Source organism: Dysidea avara, chromosome 3 (genome assembly GCF_963678975.1).
Source record: "Dysidea avara chromosome 3, odDysAvar1.4, whole genome shotgun sequence".
NCBI lineage: Eukaryota > Metazoa > Porifera > Demospongiae > Dictyoceratida > Dysideidae > Dysidea > Dysidea avara.
The window spans coordinates 11,316,735-11,338,333 of NC_089274.1; the positions used below are offsets into that span (position 1 = coordinate 11,316,735).

At 38.1% G+C, this 21,599-nt stretch overlaps 1 protein-coding gene across 1 annotated transcript in view; it reads left to right on the plus strand.

The window, feature by feature from the left end:
* LOC136249348 (ras-related protein Rab-8B-like) overlaps positions 1-20,115 on the plus strand; it is a 25,691-nt gene extending 5,576 nt beyond the window's left edge. The window contains exons 3-7 of the mRNA XM_066041306.1: positions 8,484-8,544; positions 11,394-11,454; positions 14,941-15,018; positions 16,914-17,066; positions 19,937-20,115. Of these exons, the coding sequence (XP_065897378.1) occupies positions 8,484-8,544; positions 11,394-11,454; positions 14,941-15,018; positions 16,914-17,066; positions 19,937-19,984 (401 nt within the window). The 3' untranslated portion in view covers positions 19,985-20,115. The remainder of the gene's footprint in view (positions 1-8,483; positions 8,545-11,393; positions 11,455-14,940; positions 15,019-16,913; positions 17,067-19,936) is intronic.
* Positions 20,116-21,599: the final 1,484 nt, after the last annotated feature.

The following is a 21,599-nucleotide window of genomic DNA, read 5'->3' on the forward strand; positions in this document are numbered from 1 at the left end:
GTGGTACATAACAGTTATACAACGTGCACTCGTGCTCTGCCTGTATAAACGCACTTGCCTTCGGGCCTAACGGCCCTCAGGCTCGTGCGTTTATATCAGGCAGAGCACTCGTGGCCGTTGTATAACTATATAATATACTACCTCCTATTCTCGTTACTGCATTCCTGAGCACTGCTAGCGGTGCTATTATACCACTTATACACCTTCTCTTCCCTTTGAAGTGAGGAGTGAAAGTGGTATATATATATATTCAAGTGACACTGAAGATTCTTTCATGTTTGCAGCTTTCTTTTGGACAAAGAAAGTATAGAGAAAATGACCACTTTCATATCGTCAATGTACTTTGCTACCACAAGGATTAATATTAACAGTTGTTATCCACAAAGTGAGACACTGTACCTTGAAAGAGCACTGGGATTTGTATATCTGCTCTTGCAAGCCAGTCCACAGAAAACATAGATCACTTGAATACCACAATGCGTTCACATTTTTCAACATTTATTTTAGAATCCTTGCATGTCTAGTGTCTATTTTTAGACTACTCAATAAATTAACTTGACCAAAGTCTTGACATTATCTTTCAAATTGGTCTAATCATCAGTAGTCAGCAGCTACCATACATTTTCACACTGCAGTGAGACCACCCTCTACATCTGTCAAGTTAGTTTTTGCCATCATGCAGTACTCTGCATGTTTTAACTTCTCACAGGACAGACTCCGGTTAGAGTATCTGAACAAGACATCATATGCCAAGATATAAAATTATAGGCACTTTAGGGTAAAATACAGTGGATGGCTTAAAAGTTGCGGTGCAGCCACAAGAGACTGTTGTGTGGTGGTTGCATGGCTTCTCATGTGGAAGTATGATTTTCTGTGTATACCATATTTATTTGATTAAATTCTGCACCTTCAATAGTATAGCCGCACTTAAGTGGTGTCACGATTGGTTTTGAAAATAAGGGCTTCAACATCATTTTTGAGTATCAAGTGGTGATCGTATTTAAATATTTGCTGCATCAATTTTATGAACTGAAGTTATAAACGCTGTACCATTTAACCAAATACTAAGGGTGCTCCACGATGTTCTGCTTTATCGCGAGCATACAAACCGTACACTAGGGGGAGGGGGTAAAATTGCATGTAAGCTTTTTTTAAATGTCAATCACGTGAGTTGGCAAGAAATCCGAATGTAGTGATAAGGCTCTAGTAGTAAACCTCTGCTGCTACTTATTCAGTGTCCAATTATAAATGGTGGACTAAAGCGAGCTGATGTTGTTAAAAAGTGCGAAAGAGGTCATCAGAATGACCTCTTTCGCCATCTCTCTGTCCTTAGAGAACAGTCTTTGTCTGCCCAGCTGCAATCAACCATCTCTAATTGTCCCCCACCTTTGCGCTGGGCTGTTGAGTGCTGCATGGAGAGGGAGGCCTCTTCCTGGCTGTCTGCACTTCTATTGGAGCAGTATGGTTTTACCCTTCATAAAGGTGAATTCATTGATGCCGTCTGTTTACGTTATGGCTTTACACCATCATTGTTACCATCGCACTGTGTGTGTGGTAAGGATTTTACCTTGTCTCACGCCCTTAGCTGCCCACATGGTGCCTTTCCAATTATCCGGCATAATGAAGTACGAGATTTGACTGCTAGTTTGATGACAGAAGTGTGCCATGATGTCCAGGTAGAGCCTCACTTACATGCCCTGTCTGGTGAGGTTATGCATCACCGTTCAGCTGTGCTTGATGATAATGCCAGAGTGGATATCAGAGCATCTGGTTTTTGGAGGTGCTTACATCATTGCACCTGTTTTGATGTTCGCATTTTTAATTCTTTTGCAGCCTCCAATTGGTCTACCACCTTGGCTGCCACTTTTCGTAGGCACGAGGCTGAGAAGCGTCGTGCTTATAAGGAGCGTATATGCAAAGTAGAGCATGGCAGCTTTACCCCATTAGTTTTTTCCTCCTCCGGTGGAATGGGGAAAGGAGCCACTACCACCTATAAGCATTTGGCTCAATTACTCAGTGAGAAGTGGAGTTCCTCATGTTCAGTGGTGATGGGCTGGCTCCATTGCAGTTTGGGGTTCTCCTTGCTGCACTCCTCCATCATGTGCATCTGTGGTTCTCGATCATGGTCTAAGCATCCTGGTGTGCCCTCGGCAATAGATCTCGCCATTGCAGAGGGGCATCTACCAGTTCACTAACATTCCCTGGGCTTCTGTAGGTTCTTTTAGGTGTCTTTTCTGTAGGCAAATTCTTTCTTTTTCCCTTTTATGTTTTTCTTCTAGCTTGCTTTCCATAGAGACGTGTGGGTGGAAGGGAGTGCCATTAGGGCCAGAGCTGATGCTGTTAATGCATGGGCCCAAGTCAACACATGATTGGACGAAATTGTGCTTTGGCAAACTCTGGGAAAACAGTGTAGCTAGGGCTAGCTACCAATGAAAAGAAGCTTTATAAGCTAAAGGAAAGATAAAACTCATTGAATCTACAGGTAAGACAGTTATCAGCGTGATAACACGTACTACAGGCTGTATATACTTTTAAAACAGCATGTACTTTTCTTTCTCTTTAGTCTTAGCCTAGCAATTAACACTGATAAATGGTTACTACTGAATAGCTTGTAGCTACACTGCTTGTTGTTTCTACCTGCAGAAGGTGTTGTTGTGGGTTTAGGAATACTGTTGGGTATGGGAGGCTGGGTACTAATTTGTTTACACTACATAGTTGTGGTAGTTGTGGGTTGCCTATAGAGAAAACCTGTCTCTGCAGAGTGTACCCACATCTCCTGACTCCAGTCCACCTCAGACTATGGTGAATACCCAACAAACTAGTACTACTGTTGCTACTGCCAGTGTTGGGATGGTTTTGTATGAACATGTTGAAGATAGCCAAGAACTGTTTCTATGATGTGTATGTACACATTTGCAAATGTGCATCAGCTGCAGGTGCTAATGCCCGCTGTGTGTAGGAATGTTTCTTTCAGGGTATCAGCTTCAAAAGCATCAAAATGATAAGATGCCTTAAAGACAAAACAAATAGCATACATGAATTTTGCAATATTAAAAAAGTGTCCATGTGTTTGTTCTGTTGTACAATACATCCATGTGTCAACATTTATACAGTACGCTTTGGGCTGGGGGGAGGGGTTAGAAAAAAGAGTACTCTTTGTACGCTTGCAAAAAAAGTGGACCACCCCTAAATAGGATACTATAGCTTTGGCCGAGCTTTAACCTGCCACACTATGGGGGCCAAAATTGACTTGAAATTAGTGTGGGGGCATGGTTCCCTGCCTCAGGTTCTGAAGCTTGTCCAATCATAATACAATGGCGGATCCAGTATAGGACATTTGGGGCAAATGCCCCCCTCCCACACACACACACACACACACACACACACACACACACACACACACACACACACACACACACACACACACACACACACACACACACACCTTGTGGAGGTCTATACTTTAATTAAACACTAAAATTTATAGTTCATGAAAATATGCACATTTTAGATAGCATTTATTACAACTTCACCTGAAACCAAAGTCAAACTAGCTGTGAATTGTCACCCAGCACCTTTGTGCATACTAAGCACCTCTAAAATAATTATGGTGTTGCTGCTGTTTAAGACATTCATAGCCCTTTTAAACAGCTTTTAAAACATCTGCAAAGGCCGAAATGGCAAAAATCAACAGTGAGACACCACTAAGAGGTGATTATTTGCTGCTTAAAAAATGCAGCAAGTAACAAGGGAATCTGGCTCTCCCCAACCACCTACAACTTAGCCTGTTTGTGCCCCTCCCCTTGCCAGGTCGAGGATCCACCCCTGTAATACTCTGATTAAATAGCGAATTATCTCTTAATTCAATTCTTATTCAATACTCTACCTTCTTTATTCGCCAACAACTATCCATTTTGAAGAGGTACACTTGCATTGTCACTGTCAAGCAAGGCACCATAATCTGCATGTGATCCGAAATGTACAATCCTGAATATTTTATGAAGTGCTTGACCGTTTTGAACTGTAAAGAGATCAGCTACAATCAAGTAATTCAGCTACAAACATATCAAAAATGTTCAGCTACACAACAAGTCACCCTAGAAAGTTCAGCTAATAGCAAGTCACTAGTAGAGAGTTCAGCCACAACAAATCACCCTGTAGAGAGTTCAGTTACAAAAAAATCGGTTAAGCTATGTTACAAAGTCATACCGTAGAGAGATCAGTCAAGTCACCTTGTAGTGAGTTAAGTCACCCTATAGAGAGATCAGCTACAATTAGATCACCATATAGAGAGTTCAGCCACAAATAATTCACACTGTAGAAATTTCAGCTACGAACAAATCACCATCAGCTATGAACAAGTCACCATCAGCTGCACTTAAGTCACCCGTAGAGTAGTAGTCCAGCTTCAAATAAGTTACCCTGTACTTAAATTGTTCAGCCGAAATGTCACCCTGTAGAAATTTCTGCTACAAACAAGTCACCCTGTAGAGTTCAACTATGTTACAAGTCTCCCTGTAGAGAGTTCAGCCATGTAAAAACTTTCCTTGTACATACTGTAGTTAATAATCATTTTATTCGGTTTCAATTTTACAAGACACATGATTGTAGTTGTACACTAATAATAGTCTTTTTCTTTTCAACATTCCTACAGTAAAGAGTTAAAAGGAAGCCTCAAAGCTGGCCTAAGCTGGTCTATTGGCCAGCTTTGAGGCTTACAATTCAAAACAAAGTGACAAACAGCCAAACTGTGAAAAGGGATGTGGCCCTCTAAAAAGCCTAGTCTCACATGCCAGACGGTTTGTGTGGGGGTGGTAAATAAACCGTCTGGTCACTGTTGCACAGTTTCCGTGAACTCACTGGTATGCAATTAGATTACATCACGGTATTGTTTTGCACCAAGGATGGTGTAATAATCGCTCCAATCACCTCTGAGAGCAGCTACTAAGACGATAATTATACTGCATAGTAATGTCCTGGTGATGTATTCGAAACATTGCTGAACCTCTTCCTTGACAATTCCGCTGTTTCACAAATCCGTAGTGAACCATAATCATTCTTATACCAACGCTTTTAAGAGCCCTGTACTAGGGAAACAAAGATCCTAAGCCCATGGCATTGTTAAACTTTCGAAAAGTAATCTGTAGCCGAGATTCAGTTCTTTACTACACTAAGAATTTGAATTATTAGTGTTTGTTTCGTCACAGAGTCTGCGAAGCGATCTGATTGGCTCTGCCAACATTCTGGCAGTGGTTCCAGAATGTGTGCAACAGTGACCAGATGGTTTATTTACCGTCCCCACACAAACCGTTTGGCATGTGAGACTACAAAAAGCCCAGGATGAATGAAAGGGTTATTTAAAATGATTGTATTTAGCATCATTGCAACCATATCTTGGCCACCACCTTTGATTTCACAACCTTTTACATCCTGGCCTTTTGGAGGGCCGTACCCTATTTTCACAGCTGGGCTGTTTGATATATATTCTACTACAAAGCATTTATTGGTAGGAAAAATTAAGGCAGTGTGCATATCTTTGATATTGCACAGTTAGGCATGCATATATATATCACGTTAAGAAATCTTCATAACTTTCTTTATATCCTTTGCCTACTGTTTGTGCCATTATATAGCCACACATCTTTGGAATGATTGTGGGATTAAGTTTCACTGTATTATGGCAAAAGCAAGGAGCCTGTTTGACTGAAATAGGACTGTTTTTGATACTAGAGAGTTATATCATTTTCACAAGTTCTAGACACCTTTCTCAATGTTATGTATAATGCTCGCTAAATAGAGTTGAGTCATTAGTGGTGATGAGCATTAGCATGAAGTGGTATTCATGCACCACTATGATTTTATTCATGGCTATAATTTATTCACAATTATATAAATACCTACATCTTTATATGTCAATGTGTTTTGATATCCTGTATCACCTTTCTCACTGTTTAAACCCACAATCAAACTCTTCTTATGCTAATGCATACGTTTGAACTATTAGCACAGCGATGCATATATGTATGTATATGTATGATTGTGTCTATGTGCATATATACTAGAGCTGGGCGATATTTCGATATTTATCGATATCGACGATATTAAGAACTGGCGGTATTAAATTTACTACTGACGGTATTATCGAATCATCACGTGCATCATACGTTTCCATCACGTGCGTAAGCATAATGGCGTCTGACGATGAGGAAGTCGAAGTTGACACCACTGAAAGAGACAACGAGGAGACCGATAGTGATGCTGTACTTGTTTCAAAAAGGAAAGCCAAAGCATTTGTGTGGAAGTATTTCAGCTTCGAAACAGATGGAAATGGCCGTCCTCTCTGTGTCGATTTACCGAAGTGTCGCTTGTGCCCAAACCATACAACAGTCGCTGCGAAGGATTCGAATACTTCGAATTTATACAGCCATTTGAAAACCAAGCATCCCGAGGAGTATGCTCTAGCGTGTCAAGCTAGCAAGAAGAAAAGCAAAAGTTTCAGCACAGAGGAAGCAGCCGCTCCGAAGTTAACACTCTTAGATTCATGGGATAAGCGCCGACCTTTGTCATCATCGTCAAGAGAGCACAAAACTTTGACTAACGCTGTCACATACTGCCTTGCAAGAGACATGCTGCCATTGTCCACTGTAGACAAGCCAGGCTTCCAGAAGATGTTACAACAATTTAATCCAAGGTATCAACTACCCACTCGTAAACACTTTACTAAAGTGGCAGTACCAGCACTAGTCAATGAGGTTAAAAGTGAAATTGAAGAAAAGATTAAAATCAAACAGTTGGACTACTATTCTGCTACTACAGATCTATGGACCTCAGCTGCTGGAGACCCGTATATGACTTTTACTGTCCATTTTATAGATGCCAACTGGGATTTAAAATCATATTGCCTCCAAACTCACTACCTTCCCATGGACCACACTGGGACAAACATTGCTGAGGCTCTTGAGGAAACCATACAGCAATGGGGCCTTGAAGTAGAGAAGCTGGTAGGAATCACTACTGATAGTGGTTCCAACATCAAGCTGGCATGTGACCTGCTTAATTGGAATAGGTTGAGTTGTTTTGGTCACAACTTAAATCTAGCTGTGAGAAAGGGATTAAATGATGCAAGGGTACAATGTACCCTCAGGGTTGTTAGAAGTGCTGTAGCTGCATTTTCAAGAAGTTGGAAGAAGCAGAGAGACTTGGTTATTGCACAAGAACAAAGGGGGCTAGAAATTCACAAGCTAAAGGTTGACGTAGTGACACGATGGGGCTCTGCATATGACATGGTTGAAAGAATGTTGGAGCAAATGGATGCTGTGAGAAATGTTCTTAATGAAGACAGAGCCTCTTCACATTTATCACCCTCATGGCAAGATCGAGATGTTTTGCAGTCTATTGCTGCTGCTCTAAAAGGATTGAAAACCATGACGGATGCACTTGCTGCTGAAAAGTGTGTTACAGTTTCTGCAGTGAAGCCATTGTTGAGTCATTTAGCAGAGGAAGTGCTCGTGGCAGAAAATGATGACACTGACCTGACAAAGGAAATGAAGAAAAGGATAAAGGATGATTTAGAAGCAAGATATGATGATCCAGAACTCAGCTTTCTTCTAGAACTTTCTTCATTTCTAGATCCTAGATTCATTATGTCAGCAATAGAGCAGAAATTTTAGAAGAGGTAGAGAAGGAAATGAGAGATTTGACTGACAGTTCAGTGGATGATTCATCACACTTACCTTCAAGTTCACAGTCTGGTAGTTCAGGAATGGCAGCTCCACCATCTAAGAAAGCAAAAGGACTAAGCAAGGTTCTTGGTCGCTGTTTGGGCAATAGTCAGTCGGTTCAGCTGACCCCTCGCCAGCAAGTAAAGCAAGAGTTGGATCAGTATTTAAGTCATCCACAGCTAGATGTTGAAGCGTCTCCTCTTGACTGGTGGAAGACTGAAGCTGTTAGATACCCAAATGTGGCAAAGCTAGCACGTAATATCTGTGTTTGTGTGCAACAAGTGTAGCCGCTGAGCGTGTGTTCAGCTGTGGAGGCCACATTGTTTCTGACAGAAGGACATGTCTGAAACCATAAAGAGTTGACAACTTGGTATTTCTGGCTCTAAACATGAAAAACTAGTGTTGTCTCAGTTGTACCACTTATGTAGTTATCTGATTGTCATGATGGTTTGTAAATTTTGAAACTTGTACCATGTTAGATGTTGTATGCAACCTATAGTAGTTATCTTGATGGTTTGTAAACTTGTATTACTACAACTTGTAATGTCAGACATGTAACCTATAGAAGAGAAAATAACAAGTAATATTGATTAAATAACAAAATTATACAATGGTAATATTGCAACACAATATATTGGGATATTTAGTAATATCGTAAAAAACTATGATATGATATATCGTCTTGAAATTTTGGGATATCGCCCGGCTCTAACATATACTGTACCAAGTTGGCAAACTTCTGGATATTACATACATGTATAGGTGCAGCTTTTACATCAAAACCTGATGAATTAAATGGAAAACCAGTACGGTTGCAAATTTGGTTAGTATTGTGCATACATCTGTTTAGTAATGTTGCTAGATAATACAATTGGTATATGTAGAATTAACATTTTATCTTTAAGATTTAAAGGGGCAATGCATTGTGAATTTTATATGTGTGAAGCCGTTCAAGTATGATGTAATCATAAACAAATCTCGTCATTGTTATGGATCACGTGTGTCAATAAAGCGGTAGGGGTTTGCTGAAGATTACGATCCCGGGATCGCTTAATGCAGGCATGATTTTCAGACTCCTGTAGAATGTGATCCTTTAACTCTTTACTGACGAATATGACCCCAAGATTTTCCTGAAGAATACGATCCAGACGTAAGCACGTGTTCTGCGTGTTTTCGCACATTATTGATTTTTTTTAATAGCTCCACCAAATTTTGTACGAGTGCCCCAGACTTACATTGATCCTTGTGTCCTACATCATCCAAAATATGTACTATATCATCCGAAATATGTACTATATCATCCGAAATGGCACTGCATGAAAGCTTAATTGTCAGCTACACAGCTATTGCTTCTTTGCAACAACTATGGATGAGCTGGGGCTGTTAATATTTGGAGGCTTGATAAATGTCTATGTATTATGCACGTCAGTGGCTTCTTGCAAGTCAGGCACACTGTAGGCTCTGTGAACCACTATGGATCTGAAGAAATGGCCAAGTGTCAAGGATCAGTTTAGCTGGAGACGCACTAATAGTATAGTTGTCACATTTAGTTGACCCTCCAGCATTGTTCTTTCTTTGAGAAATCTAATCCGGATCTCTAGAAGTGACTCCACATTATTTTTTTTGTGATCAGCAGATGCTTCACAAAAGCACTACTGGCATCAGTCAGAAAACCATCATCAATTGCTGCAGTTTTCTGAGAGATATCTGTTCTTGGAAGTTGTTAAGAGATCCAACTATCCTAGGAGGGCCAGGCTATACTGTGCAAATTGATGAGTCATAGTCTAAACATAAGCCAAAGGTTAGGTTTTGCTATGACAATATATTATTTCTGTATTTATAGAACCATAGAGGAAGATCTCCCCACACCAAACAATGGGTGTTTGGTGGTATTGTTGATATTTCAAGTCGTCCATCAACAGGAAGCATGCAATTAGTGGCTCAAAGAACTGCAGCTACTCTTCTTCCTATCATACAACAACACGTGCATCCAGGGACAGTGGTACATTGAGATGAGTGGGCAGCTTATTCTCATATATCTGCAGCAGGCTATACCCATTCATCAGTTAACCATAGTCTTCACTTTGTTGATCCCATCACAGGGACTCATACCCAGCACATAGAGAGCTACTGGTCAAGAACAAAAGCCAAGTTGAAGAGGATGCGTGGAACATGTGATGACCATCTCCTGGAATATCTTGATGAATTCATGTGGAGGAAGAGATTTGGAAGGACAGTGAAAGAAGTATATGATAGCATGATTGGTCATATCACCGAAAGGTACCCTCTACCATGACTTAAGTCTTTGACTAGCTACCATATCAGCAAGAGTTAATAATAAGAGAGGAGAGTATCTAACGCTGTATAGGCCTGTAATAGATGATTGCGCAGAAGTTAAACGGCTTCCTTTCCGTGTAACGTATAGGCTTCTAGTATTTGTTCGTTTTCTTACCGCAATTAGTTTAGCCGCACCATGATGGATCCTCGAGAATATTCGAAGACTGAACTAAAGACTGAGCTGTATGTACAGGGAACAGTGCTCCTTCAATTGAAGAATGCTCAAAGGTGGGGTAACATGGCGATGCAGTGAAAATTCGAAGCGATACTCCGCCTTTGGTTCAGTGTTTATTGGTTTCTCAGATGCTCTCCCCCAGAGTTATCTTCGAGGTTAACAGCCACACTTCTTTACGCAACAGAGCGATGCTCTTCGTGGTGAACGTGAACATCGAGTTGAACGCACGCCCTTGTGTCTGGGATAGTCTTTGTGGTTAAATGCGAAAATATACTAGCCAGTCTGTACGTTACGCGGAAAAGAAGCCATTTAACTTCTGCGCAATCATCTGTTACAGGACTATACGGCGTTAGACACTCTCCTCTCTTATTATTAACTCTTGATATCAGTGATCGCAACTACATGATACTGTGTAACTTTTTATGTATTTCTATCATTCAATCAATCAAATAACATCAATTTATGAATCAAAGAAATAACTTTTCAAGTAATTTAAAATCTCATGATCGTGTTTTATCATAGCTTTAGCTAAAATGGTAGTTATACAAGTAGGATAATGTAGGACACAAGGATCAATGCAAGTCTGGGGCTTTCATACAAAATTTGGTGGAGCTATCAAAAAATCAGTAATGTGCAAAAGCGCGCAGAACACATACCTATGTCCGGATCATATTCTTCAGGAAACTCTTGGGATCATATTTTCAGTAAAGAGTTATGGGATCACATTCTACAGGAGTCTGGAAATCAATCATGAATTAAGCGACTCCGAGATCGTATTCTTCAGCAAGCCCTTGTCTAACATTGTAACAAAGCCGATACACGATGGTAGAGGGCATGATTACATTGTTTGAGATGAAGTGCTTCGTTTCATACAATAACATTGCTGTTACAACCCGCCTGGTTGTGATATGTGAACGCAAGTTGTTGTGTAGTGTCATTTACTCCCCAGCTGCTGGTTTATTCCTTTTACAGCAATGGAATAAAATCTGTGGATAGTTTTTAAGTTCATTTTTAAGATTGTTTTCTCATCCACTGACACACACATGATTTTATTGTACACAAAATAATCATGTGTTTCTGCAATCTTGAATGGCTTTGCTACAAAACAAATTCACAACACATTGCTCCTTTAAGTAATTCTGTCTATTGAAAATTTGCAGGGATGCTTCAGGTCAGCAGAAATACCGATCATTGATGCCAATGTATTACAGGTCAGCAGCGGTAAGTGAATGCATTATGCACATGGCTATATTGTAGTGATTATGCAGGGGCTGAGCAGTAGAGCAGTGCAGCACTGCTCAAAACACAATAAAAGAATGCATACAATTAACAAATTGACTTTGATGTTGCTAGCAAATTGACAGTTTTACCGCTGTTGCTGGGGAAAGCTCTGTTGTGCATTAGGCAATTATTAAAAACAAATTAGTATACCACTGGCAATAACTATCAGATTATCAATATTTTACCCATATGTAACTGTTTGCATTTCTAATGAATTGCCTTTTATTTATTCACTGATACAATTATGGTTTAGGAAATTTGCTTGTTAGTAAGTTAGCAAAACAATGTTTGTTTCCAATAATACTACAAATTCAAATCATTCATATCTCTTGTTCCTCTGCTTTTTTATCCTGATGCACGCCACTCTGGATTATAACTGCTATACAGCTAGACAGAGCAGCTCCATTACTGGGTGATAAGTTAGTTATATCCCAGTGGGTAGTTGGAGAAGGCGGATACGGTCAGACACGGACGTGGACACGGATGTTTTTAAAATACACTTTTACATTTACAAAACAGTTATTTTTCATACCTAATGTTGTCTTTACTGCAGCATTTGCTTCCAGACCCAGGCGCTGATCTCATCATAGCGCTTATCCATTTATAAGCGCGTGTGCGAAGGATAGACTAGCACTCTAAAGACTGATTATAGCATTGTACACTTGCTCTAGAAATGTCATAGAGATTAAGCTAGCATGTAATCTCAGGTCCTTGAAACCCTCAACACTTTGGTATAAGCGCCTGCGCCTTATACTAAAAGGCATAAGATTGTGGATTTGGCCTGCTAAGCTAAGTTACATGTGGCATACAAACTAATCTCTACAATTATATACAGCTTGTAACTCTGTATTAGACTTTAGAGCATGTGTACAACACTGTAATGGTCTTTGGCATTCTGTGGAGTGCTGGTCTAGTCCTTTGCATGTGCGCTTATAAATGGAAAAGCACTATGACAAGATCAACACCCGGGTATGGAAGTTAAAACTGCTGTAAAACAATGTTAGGTATGAAAAATAACTGTTACATAAATGTAAAAGTGCTTTTTGAAAATGTCCGTGTCCGCGTCCGATCATATCCACCTTTTCTACCCTCACCCAGTAATCAATAACTTGTCACCCAGTAACGGAGCCACTCAGAGTAGTTCTTGACCTCATAACAGCTGTGAATTGTATTGTCACCAATGGAACAAATGGCCAAATGTGGGAAACGTTATTACACATGTAGTAAACACACCAGTTCTGCGCTAACTTGTTACAATAAAATATTTGTAAGCCTTTACATGGTTACATTATACTATTGTGATGGTTTAATGCCAAGAATCAATCTATGTTGATGTTTGGTCTAGCCAGCATCTTCTGTGAGTTCTTTCTAGCTCTATTGTTCTATCAGGCTGTTTTGGAGTAATCCTCACCTTGCCAGTCCTATTAGCCAATGCATGCCATTCCAGCAACCCCAAACAAAGACAAATTATACCAGGACACTGCTGCTTCATAAAATTGTCTATCACTAGTTATACAGTGTCTGCAAACCATTTTATAGTGAATCCAAATAGACAAAGAAAAACTACTGTAGCTGTACAAGTTGAATCTCTACCGTATTCAGTTGAATCTCATTGTTATCTCACTCATCTTGGCTCCTCCTCAGTCTTGTATTACAACAATGATATTATCCTTGTAATGGGAAGTAACTATAACTTAGACAGATGTTCATTAATTCCCTGTTTCCTGTGACCCACCCACATAGTGTTTTGACCCAACTGCATTGGTAAATAGTTAGAACTACAATATGATGCATTGAAATACTCTAATAGAGCAGTCAGCCACTCCAATAGCACACTTGCTACAGTAATCAAAACCAATAATTGTTTACTGGGAGGCATCTTTATAGAATCAAAAAGTGATTTGGAAAGTGTTTCTTTGTCATCTATTATACTTATAACAAAGGCTTACAATCCTTTGAAGTATCCATTATAGCTAATCTGTTGCTAGATAGCTGTGAAAAGTTCAGCAAAATAATGAAATTTTAGTTATTAATAATGACTGCTTTCCTTCACTAACTTATCATACAGTATGATAGTAACTGTATAGTAGGGACCACAAAGGAGTATGAAATAATATCACCCAAAAAACAGCCTCAATTTCCCCTGACGACAATGAGGCAGTATTGGTTAGGTAGAACTAAGCCCAAACAAGCTTTCAGATCAACCCAAAACGCTTTCAAAAAGTTACTACGGAATTTTAAAAATAAGTTATTTAACAGAAGTTTCTACTGACTGAGTAAGTAACTGACTGACTGATGCCTTCAGACAAGCGTAACTCGATAACGGCTAAGGCTGCGGGATTTTTCACCGTTTGACGTTGCTTCGGCCTGACAGGTGCCTTTTGGTATACCGCAGCATGTACAATGCATTCTTCATGGACTTATCAGTATCCTCCTTTGTGTCCCATTCATCTTTGCTGACAGCAAAAAGTGTCGATTTGGCAATAGCATGTGATGGCTTCCCTTCGTAACGGAAATTGTCCGTATTTATCATAGTGGCTATTTTGAAAGCAGAGGTGCTTTTCAAACAGTTCTTGATTCGTACTGCTGTGTAACAGGTTGAACATAGCCGACAACGAAGCATAATGGATACTTCACTTTTCAGACGATAATTGATATAACCGGGGGGCGCGGCACCATTTCTTTCAGTATGCGTGGATTGCAGAGGTGCTTTTCGAACAGTTGTTGATTCGAAATGCTGCGTAACTGATTGAACAAAGCTGACAACGAAGCGTAATGGATACTTCACTTTTCAGACGATAATTGGGGCGCGCGATGCCATTTCAGATGCGTGGGTTCACCAGTCCATAATAATTATTTACAAAAAAAATTTTAGCAAACAAGTACACAGAAAATTTGGAATTTTCAACTAGAGTAGGTACCGTAGCACATCGATAAAAAGTACTGAAACAAGTTGAAGTAGTGCACAATATTAAATCACAGTAAAACAATAAGAAGTGTTATATCCCTACTATGCATTTCCATTATGGTATCATGAGCACAGTAGGGATATAACACTTCTTATTGTTTTACTGTGATTTAATATCGTGCACTACTCCAACTTGTTTCAGTACTTTTTATCGATGTGCTATGGTCCCTACTCTAGTTGAAAATTCCAAATTTTTCTGTGTACTTGTTGCCTTTAAAAGATGACAGGAAACAAGAAATCTTAATATGTTGGCCTACATTTTTTTTAAATTATACACTAGTAGTAATTAGTATGACAAAAGTTCATAATAATTTGTACATTATGATCTTCCTTGTTTCAGCTAGAGATAGGGGAGGATGGGAGTGCCATTAGGGCCAGAATAAAAAATAAATAAATAATAAAGAAAAACTTGTGGCACTATATAATTATGTAGATCATTCAGTTTTAAAATTTCATAGGGTGTCTTATTGGTATATGACATAACTAATGAACTATCTTTTGAAGACGTCCGTTCAATAGTTCGAGACATTAAACAGGTGAGTTTTTATGTTTATTATTTATGTGACTGTCTCAGCAAAATCTTTGTAATAAAACACATCATTGGTGAAATAATGCATGCAGGATTCATTCAAATGCTACTCACTAATGCTAGACTCAAAGTATACACCAAGAGCTCAAACATTTTTGTTTTGTTTTTGTAGTAAAAAGTACATACAGTATGTCATGTGTGTTTGTTAATAATGCAGTCAATTTTGTTGTCATTTCTTTATTTGTAATACCTTTATGTTAGAGTTAAATCCCACCATGAGTAAGTTATATCTGAGGCCAAGGTGTTCATAAGCTGAAACCAAGGTGTTCATAGCGGATATCATACAAGTGCAGGTGTGGCATCTAACTGGCTTCTATTCCATGCTTTGAAGCACTTTATTTCATAAACAATGTGACAATTGCTAAATTGAGGTGTTGATAATGTGTTGATAATGTTTTATGACATACCTTCTTTCCCACACTTTGAAGCATTTTACTTCATAAAGAACTACAATGAGGCTAGTAAAGTTGTGAATGGTTTCAATTTTGCTGTGCTTACAACTATATATTATGATATGGCTTCATGTTTTCTTTGATCCAATTGAATGTGTAGATCAGCTTGTCCTTCATATTTAAGGATTCTGACCTACTGGGGTTTAACTTCCATTCCTGGGATTTAACTACCACATCCCCCTACTTTTTTGCTTTGATGTAGGGCTCTTCCTCAGTACTATTATAATTCCTAAACTAGTAGGATGAAAATGTAGTCATTCTACAGACACTGTAGATAATACTGAGGCAATAAAAAGAATTCGAAAATTGTGTGGAGACTGTTGCTAAGACAGTTACATAGTAATAAGATAATGCCATTTGATGATTTTGTATTATATGTAGCTACGGTTATGCATAAGAGATGCACCGATATTAATATCGTTATCGGTGAAAAGTTGGCTTTGTAGCAGATATGAGCAGATATTACACATAAGTACTGTACTTGGCCACATTATTTTACGATTGACTTGGTAGCACAATGGAGTCTCAAGTTGCAAAGGTTTTCATGATTGCAAGGCTTTAATTCCTGAGTTGGTCACACCTTTTTTCTTCCTCTTTTACACACCTTTTTATCACTACTTTCTTCACAATTTTTTTTTTCTCTTTACATAGGTTTTAGTGACCACGTTTTAAGCTTTTTGCCACATTTTTGAAATGTTTACTGTAGTGTCCATACAGATATCGGTATTGGTATCAGAATCAATGATTTTGTAGCCAATATATCAGTTATCGGTATATTGGAAAATTTCCATATGTAAAAGAATTGACAGAAGGTTTTCACATCCATACCAATGTTTAATTCAGAATAATGTTAGGACATACATGTATATACACACATGCACACACTACACTCACAGATACACTACATGCACGCACGCACACACGCACACACGCACACACGCACAAATGCACACACACACGCGCGCGCGCACACACACAATATCATGTTTCTTTCATGATCTGTCTAAATGACTAACCAAAATGCAACATGGTAGGCTGCATTAAATGGTATATAATAGTAACCAGTTTATATCATATATTTTGATACACTTGTAGGTCATAATGTCAGACCATTTTTAAATAGCCAGTTGTGACTTTTCGGTCAGAAAATGACAGATTGTTGACAGGCTGTTATTTTGAGCTCTGCACCACACACACACCCACACACACACACGCACCCACACACACACACACCCACATGCACACACACACGCACACACACAACACACACACACACACACACACAACACACACGCACACACACACACATTCATAAATGCATCACACAGCATGGTTTGTTTGATAGCTGTATTGTTACAATTTTTAGTGTAAAGTTGTTGCCATTCAATAGGAAGCCTACAGTGCAGTATTGATGGTTGTTGGCAACAAGTGTGATCTTGAAAATGCTCGTGTTGTCAGTAGAGAAGAAGCAGAATCATTTGCAGAGCAAAATGGCTGTAAATTCATAGAAACTAGTGCCTGTGATAATGTGAACGTACACGAAGTAAGAAATGATTTGTTTTGTAAAGCATATAGTCAATGAAACCTTGTTTTACTTGTTTAATGTCATTACCATGCTGTGTAGTTGGGTTCCCCCAAACGTGATGTGCACTGCCTAAAATGCTGCTCCTAAAAGCCATCATAGAAACATGATGCGTGATGAACAAGATAACATTCACAGACAGCCGGATATTGAATTTTAATAGAATCGTTGAAACCTGGATTTTGTCTGCCTGCCTCACCAGTGGATTTCTATGATTCTGATAGAAATCCCCTTTTAAATTTAGCTCAGTGCCATTTTAACTAGCTTCATTATTGTTGTATTGACAATTTGTCAAACAACTATATACCACTGTATTTCAGGCATGCATGCAATTGCACTTAACTAACACCATTTATAGCTATTGAACCCTCAGCAACACTTCACTTTGCACCTCCCACTGCATTAAAAATGATCGAGATACTCTTGATAGAGCAGTAGTGTAAATACTCTAATAGAGCAATCAAAGCTACAGTCTAATCACAACTTTTGCCCTGTAGTTAGCTATAGTATTTACAGTTTAAAGCATTGGGTTTGTTGTAATTGCTAACTAAAATTCAATCTCTGAGTTTCTAAAATCTCAAAAATTTTCTGGAGAAATCTCCTCAAATGCATGCATTATTTTTCAGTTTTCAGAAACCCCCTTTTAAATATCCTAGATCCACAACTGCTCGCTGCCCAACTTCCTGCCTGATCACAGTTGCAAGCCTAAAGGCCAACCGAAACAGCATACAACTACCATTTCATGCCACAATAATAAACACACTGGTGGCATATGTGCCTTTTCTGGTTCCGACAAGTAGCTATTTACCTTCTGCACCTTTATCTTAAATTACATGGTCATCTTCTTCATATAAGGAAACCATACCGATGTGTCAATATTCTGCTTCCTTAGAGGAGCATATTTGTTACATACTGCAAAACTATTTGAAGTGACTCAAATAAAATTATTGCTTATCTGACCTCACCCCTAAAGAATCAGAACATGTGTGCTTTATGGCCATGCCCCTCAATGATATAGCTGCAATCAGCTACAGTTTTCTGTTTTGTGTGAAAAAGAAACTGGTTACCATTTGGTAGGCAGTGATACTTTCTAACAATTGATATAGGCAACATTGTAGGTAAATAAGATGTAATAGCTACCATTATTCATATATCTTGTTTCAGTACTTTTATTGCTGGAACCCTACTTCATTTTTAAATTAATGCTATTAACAACTAAGGCTATTTATATGTTCACGTTGAGCTGATACCCTAAAACTTGTAAGCTTATTTGGTATTTTGTGACGACGTGAAGAACAGTCATGGATGGTTTAACTTGGCTCCATCTCATGTTTGGGCAAGGAACTTACCAGGCTGCGTACTTGTATGATTCCTCCATATGAAATGTATGAGAAAGATTTAATGGACCCTAAATCAAATGTCAGATGCTTGAATGAAAAGTTTTGTGAATAGTTTAGTCTCAATTGATTCTACAACTTTCAAAATCATCTGTAACTCCATTCACAGGTTATAAAAGTTAATGTTTTAGTGATATCATAAGAATCTTAAAAAGTACTCAAATAAAAGTAACAAAAATTACAATAACTACTTAGCTATATAGGCAACAAGAACTAAAATTATATAACTAAACTGCTCAAACTGTAATAATATTACCTATTATTTAGAAAATTTATGTAATATTTCCTTTGATGTCTGATCCAATAGAAACCTGTCTAAATAGTTAGTAACCTATGGTCTCGGTGGTTGTTTCATCTAACGAAAATTTTCAAAGCCAAAACAAAAATTTCCTTACTGATAGCTTACTTTCTGGACATCATTAGTGCTAGCATTCAGATCTATTTAAACTGACACAACAAAACTCAAATGATAAAATCTTGATGTTAGCACCCACTGTTTGCTTTTTAATAGCTTACTTTCTGGACAAGACAAGTGTCAATCTAGCCTGGCATAGTAACTACTTGATATTGGCACTATTTTATTGTCATATAATGCTATGAATGTACATGTGACGTAGGTACAGTGGCACTGATACAATCAACTTGACTTAAGGATAAATCCCAATGCTAGCATGTACAGTTTGCCATTTCCTCTCACTCTTTCTTTACCTACCTTGTTCAGGAAAATTTTCTAAATTGATCACTTAGAATGAGTTGACATTGATTTTTATGGTATTTAGAACCCCTCACATGATGTGGAATTGGCTACCCACAATTAATTATGTGACCTTGGTAATGAATTAAGTTTGTGGGTAGCCTCACCCACATTATCCTCTGGTCTCTAAAATAGTATAGAAACCTTGTTGGCTTATTCTATTTAATACATTTATATATTTACTACAAGTATATACCTATATACTACTACAGTACTTAACTTAAGCCAAAGTCCAAGTTGCAATTCATCTTCATCCATATATTATTATAGTACATATGTTCATGCTAAGCTGATATGGCTGTTGAAAGTTTGCAACTTTATTGCTTGTTACATATGTACAGTGGAACCTCAGTTATCGTTATCTGAACCATTTAGGACCAGGAATGGTCCATAAGTCTGAAAAGTTCACATCTCTATGTATATAAATAACCTTAAAATACATTGGAAAACTATTCAACTACCCTAATAGAACAGTCACTACTCTAATAAAGCAATTATTTCCATAGTGTGGTTAATCGAGAGTGTGGATAAATGTGGTCTGTATAACTAAGGTTCCACTGTTCAGTGACGTTGGGGTAGCAAGGCTTGCCAGGGTTAATATGTATATTACGATGTGTGTATCCTGTACGTATGTGTGTTTGAATGATGAACCACTAGTGTGCTTTTTATCCCTGATGTAGATGATATTGGATATTACAGATGCCATTTTGTCAAAAGAAAATAATTGAATACTGTTAGTTAGAATATTTTTTTGTGAGTGTAGATGAATACTTTTTTTATAAACACATGTACTGTATCAATATTGTCCTATAGCGCTTGTGATTATATTTTTTATTGAAGATGCATAGTTATCACTTAATTACAGTACTATTTGATGTACCTAACAGGGAAGAGGATTCAAAGAGAATAGCAGTGTAACTTGAAACAAACTGTGGACATTTCTTAAACACAGGAATGACCACATTTCTTTCATTCACAATAGGCAGTATCAAAATCCATTATTAAGTTTCTCATGTTGCCAGCACGTTTCCTAAATGCAGTACAGATAGGTAATGATGTATAATGCAACTTCTAGCAATTTAATCTTCATAGCTATTAAGATTTAGTTTCATTACCTTAAATCCATCCCTCATGGAGGAGGCTGAGTGTGGCGTCTGACCAGATATTGGGTGGCCAGCAATTCAAATCCTGGGGTAGGAGGGATTTTTCCCTTTGTCCCATTTTCTGTTTCATCTTACTGTATAGATTAAGTAATGTTTAAGTCTTTAGTTCCTGTTTGTTAGGTTGGGATAATGCAGCACATTTTGTTGTCAGACCTTCAGTGCTGGCCACTGTAATAATAAAATAATAGCACATAATAGATAATAATTAGAACCATTTGGTTATAAATCAATGATTAAAATACATTTCATAACTGATTGCTTTATTAGAGTACCATAATAATGACTGTTCCGGTCCATTAAAGAATTCTGACTTGCAAAATATTACATTGTTCTTGTTTTGAAAGGCCATCATAATGCTTAATGTGGGTATAATTACAACTTTCCTAACATATAGCACATCCACAGGAAACATAATACATAATTGTCAAGCATATAATATCACACAGAATCTGACTAATGATGGCTTCTTTATTGTACTACGATAAAATTAATATCCCCAACACACTAGTATATCACTGTTTCACTACATGCAGTATTCTGTAATTCCAACTTTTTAGTTATAATTACAGGCTGCCAGCCAAGGGCGGATTTAGGGGGGTACTGAAGCACCCCCCTCCAAAATTTTACAATGTGCAAGCTAGGAATTACTAGAAGATGCAGTATAGCATCTTATGCATATGCATGGGGAATGGAAAGAGGAGGGAGAATGGCTAATCTTTACTTAGAATTACTATGAGGGGTTTAAATTATATTTTGGTGTGAGACTTAACCTAAAAGCTGCTAAAAATCGAAATACTCTAATAGAACATCCATCATAATGTTCTTTTTTTAGGTTGCCAGTGTGTTTTCTTGACCTGTGCACTGCTATCTTACCATTGCTCTAAACTTCCTGCCATGCATATACTAATCACTTTCTGAGAACAACTGTCAAATAGTTTAATATTATAGTGGGTATTTTCAGTTGTTGCTACATTGATGCTTGAGTAAAATGCTTATGTAAAGCAATTAATTTCTTAGAATCTAATATACAGTTAATATAACAATCTGAGAACTGTTTGTTTTTGCTTTATCAGTCCTAAAGTTCCATGCTGCATTATTTATCTGAATCTAGCATCATTTGAAGCTAATAAAATTTAATGTCATACAGGGTTTGCTCTCCCAATTAACCCTCAACTTTATA